The 4,280-nt window shown below is 43.7% G+C and overlaps 1 protein-coding gene across 1 annotated transcript; it reads right to left on the reverse strand.

The window, feature by feature from the left end:
* Positions 1-1,946: 1,946 nt before the first annotated feature.
* On the reverse strand, positions 1,947-3,704 carry LOC120062850 (frizzled-10-B-like). The gene has a single exon (XM_039012920.1). It carries the CDS (start codon positions 3,702-3,704, stop codon positions 1,947-1,949), a length of 1,758 nt encoding a protein of 585 aa, XP_038868848.1.
* Between the last annotated feature and the right edge of the window lie 576 nt (positions 3,705-4,280).

The following is a 4,280-nucleotide window of genomic DNA, read 5'->3' on the forward strand; positions in this document are numbered from 1 at the left end:
CGAGAGCATTTAACTCCCACCCAAATGAGTACGCTACCAGATATATTACTTTCAGTCAATAGTCTACCATGCTATTGAAAACTTGTCTAAGTCAATATGACAGCCACCTGAAATCCAGGCCAGATGTGTCTTTAGAAATATCACTATGCCTGGGTGATAAGAGGAGGGTAGATGACAGATATTGTGTATTTTGTTTGCAGTTATAAACCTCTTCTCAAAGCCAAACCCTTCAAAACAGCATAATCCTGTCCTGAATGACGGTAGGATTATTGCATAACTCCCATCCCTGAAATACACACACATGAAAACACACGTGATTGAATCAGTGGCCTGACAAAAAAAGCACAAAAAACAAAATGATTATCTTTGTGTTATATCAACTTAACTGCATAGACGTTCATCTATAAGGCCTACAAAAGTCTGAGCTGAACTGTAATTAGAGAAAAAAAATGAAAGCTGTGGACTGATCATCTCAGTAACATAATCAAAGCCTGACTTGAGTGAGTTCTTTGAGTGAGAGGATCATACCAGACGCTTATTTTCACATTTGCGCTCTGAACTTAATCACAAGAAAAAAAGGTACTAAAATCAAAGGCTCTAGATAAAAAAAATGACCTGATTAGATGTTGCAAATGGGATGAAAACTGGGAAACAAAAACAAAACAAACGTAAAAGCCTTTGTTGATGTATGGAACATGGAAGTGAATACATTTTAATAGGAGTGGAATATAAAAGCCTCACTTTTAAAAATGGTTGACACTACAATAATACAAAAGTGCTTTGTTCGTAATCTCTTTGATGTCATCAAACTTTTTTCTATTAGTCATCTCTAATAAATGGCCATGGAGGGAGTGGGCTCTGGATTACCCATGATGCCTTCCTTCTCAACAATTACAACAAAGTGTACAGATGCCATTGTTCTTCATCCTGTAGGTACCTCACTGAGAGCTCACTCCATTGTATCAGGTATCAACAGAAGTCTGAGTATTCATAAGGCTAACTTCAAACACCAATTTGTTTTTATGTAATTAAATGCATAAATCTCTCAAAAGAGAGAGATAAGTCAAGTGTCAAGCACACACTCAGTGGATGATTGAAATATACCATAACGTTACATCAATGGTTAGTGAGGACTATCTTCAAATGTCCAATGTAATAATTTGTGATACAAATTGAGAAATGTGCTTTTTGTTAAGCCAATGGTGAATTCATTCACACTACAGATAAACCCCATACAGTTATAATATACAATTCCAGTTTTTAGGACATTAAAACTGGAATGTTTCATTTATTTTTTATAAAATATTAACTTTAAGAAATATATGCAAATGTTCCCCTGTGCTATAAAACAGCAAAGCAGAAACAACAGGAAAACTGTCTGTACAAATGATTACTTTTGCGATGTCTAGTGCTTGTTGATTTATGGAATGAATTTGCTTCACAATAGGCAGTCAATGCGGTACTGAGCCCTTTTCAACAGCTGCTTTCTCACTTCAGTTCAGTCCAAACATGTATGGCACTGCTTTGACTTCCATTTAAAAGCCACACAACGCAACACTATAGGGTCTTGATCTCCCAGACCATTCACTCCCTTTGTCAGTGGATTCACTTTCATTGTCTTTAATCTGTTTCTACAATACTTGTGTATTTTTTGCCATTAAGAAAAACATATATTGCACATTATTCAAGCAACCCAACGACACATCCAAATTGTTAATTCCACTTTCTTTGTCTTGGAAAGAAAAATATTTTTTTCTCTATCATGTAAGTGGTTCCAGGAGTAGCAGATATTTTAAACAAAGGCAGTTATTTCTTGTAGCTTGATAATACTTAAAATAAATATGAACATTGATGTGTCTTTTGTTGGCACTCTGATTATAAAGTCTGTTTTAGGTAAGGGCTTTAGAATGGTTTTGGTTTCGCACACTGCCTGTGAGGGCGCCAGCTCATACGCATGTCGGAGGGGGCCTGGTAGGCTCATACTTCGTGTTGTGCCCTTTAAGTGCTGGGTGAGGCTTGATGTAAGGCCCACTGCTTGTGAACACACTGGCAGGCTTCCTCCTCGTCCTCTTCTTCAACTTCCTGCTAAACACATTCTGCCACGACTGCAGTGTCTTTGAGGTCCATATCCACATGCCACTCGTGATGCCCACCACTAACAGCATGAAGATCTTAACCATGAAGATCTCCACAGCCGGGATGGAGCTCTTCATACCACACTCCTCAGACTCTGCATTGTTCCTGCTGCTGTCAACACACTTCTGCTCCACGGCCAGGCTCCTCCAGTAGTCCATGTTGAGCCTCTCGTAGAAGTAGCAGGCGATAACGCAGGTGGCCGGTACAGTGTAGAGGACCGAGAACACTCCGATCCGCACCATCAGCTTCTCCAGTTTATCCGTGTTCTCCCCCTCCGTCTTCATGACCTTGCGGATGTGGAACAGGGCCACGAAGCCCGACAGCAGGAAGGAGGTGCCGATGATGAGGTAGCAGGAGAGTGGGATGAGCACGAAGCATGTGAGAGCTTTTACATCCATGCTGCCCACGTAGCACACCCCCGTCAGCTCGTCCCCCGCCACCTTCCTCATCACCAGGATCATGATGGTCTTGACGGCCGGGATGGCCCAGGCTGCCAGGTGGAAGTAGCTGCTGTTGGCCTCAATGGCCTCGTGACCCCACTTCTTCCCTGCAGCCAGGAACCAGGTGAGTGTGAGGATGACCCACCAGAGGGAGCTGGCCATGCCGAAGTAGTAGAGGATGAGGAAGACGATGGTGCAGCCCGTGCTTTCCAGTCCCTCCTGGATGATGTACTGGACCCCACTGTCCCGGTCACAGGCGATGTTGTCTGCCCCCACAAACAGACGGATCAGGTAGCCCACAGAGTAAACACAGTAGGACATAGAGAGGAAGATAATGGGCCTCTCAGGGTATTTGAAGCGCTGCGGGTCGATAAGGAAGGTGAGGACAGTGAATGAGCTGGAGACGAAGCAAAGGATGGACCAGATGGCCATCCACACCAGAGAGAACTGCTTATCTCCCTGACTCCAGTACACATCCACTTTGGGGTAGCACTTGGGAGCACAGGACTCACTCTTCTGTACATAGTGGAACTTGCCTGGGTTACTACAGGTCTCCTTGCTCTCCTTGTCCTTCACGTGCAGGTCCTGGCCTTTTATGGGCCTCTGAAGCCTGAAGTCAGGAGGCTGGGTGTGGGAGCCTTTTGGGGACTCATCTGAGCCGTTGTTGGGGGCCTCCATGCATAGGTTGTTTGGGTCATTTTTGTTGGGTAGTCTGGAGCAATCCAGGGAGTCAGGCCAGTGGAAGTTGAACTGCTCCATGATAGGGGAGCACTTTTGCCTGGCCTGCTCACACATCACTCTGCAGGCAGGTATGGGGGTGGACACCTGCTCCGTGCACATGGGTGCATACAGCGAACAGAGAAAAAACTTGAGGTGAGTGTGGCATCCAAACTCTATGAGAGGGACAAACTCATGTATCTTGATGGCTGCCTCATTCTGGTCCTCGTGGCCCATCAGATTGGGCATCCTAGTCATGTTGTAACCAATGTCCTTACACAGGGAGATGACAATCTGTTGACATCTCCCCTCACCTGGCCGGTCTGGGTCTATGGAGCTAATGGCTGAGCAGCCACAACTCAGACAGACCAGCAGCACATTGACAAGGGTCAGTTTGGCAAAGGAATGCATAGTCTCTCCTCTTTGATCCTTTTAGTGGCAAACAATTGAAGATAAAATGTAACTTCTTAGAATAACGTAGAAGTTGCGTCTCATAAAGGCAAAGACTACTAAAAACCTTTCTGTAGATTATTTTTTTATGAATGAGCCAAGCAGTGGATGAACTCACAATTGTCTACGAAAGACCATAGTTTCTCAGTTTTTACTTGTAATTCCTTTGATTCGAATTTAACTCTAGAGAGAATTCCTAACAAGTGTGAATCATTTTCTCGCAAAATAATTGTCGCTTACCATAATGTCCATGCTTTGAAGTGTATACATTTGTTTCAGAATAATCCAACATGTTCAGAGAATAAACGGGTTTGCAGTAGTCGTTGTGTCTAGTCCGTCGCACAGTTAATTTTTTCTGTCCGGCTCGATGTTTTTTTTATTGGATAAAAGTGTTCCGATCCAGACAAACGTTCCAGCGGTTATCAAAGCGCGTTCAGGACGGATTCCTTCTGCCTCTGTCTTGCAGCACGAGTGGAACCAGTCTGTTGTAACTTCAATGTTTAGGCTACCAACTTAACTCAATTGTTCTTCCTTTTG

The sequence above is a fragment of the Salvelinus namaycush genome, chromosome 18 (assembly GCF_016432855.1).
Source record: "Salvelinus namaycush isolate Seneca chromosome 18, SaNama_1.0, whole genome shotgun sequence".
NCBI classification, from domain to species: Eukaryota; Metazoa; Chordata; class Actinopteri; order Salmoniformes; family Salmonidae; genus Salvelinus; species Salvelinus namaycush.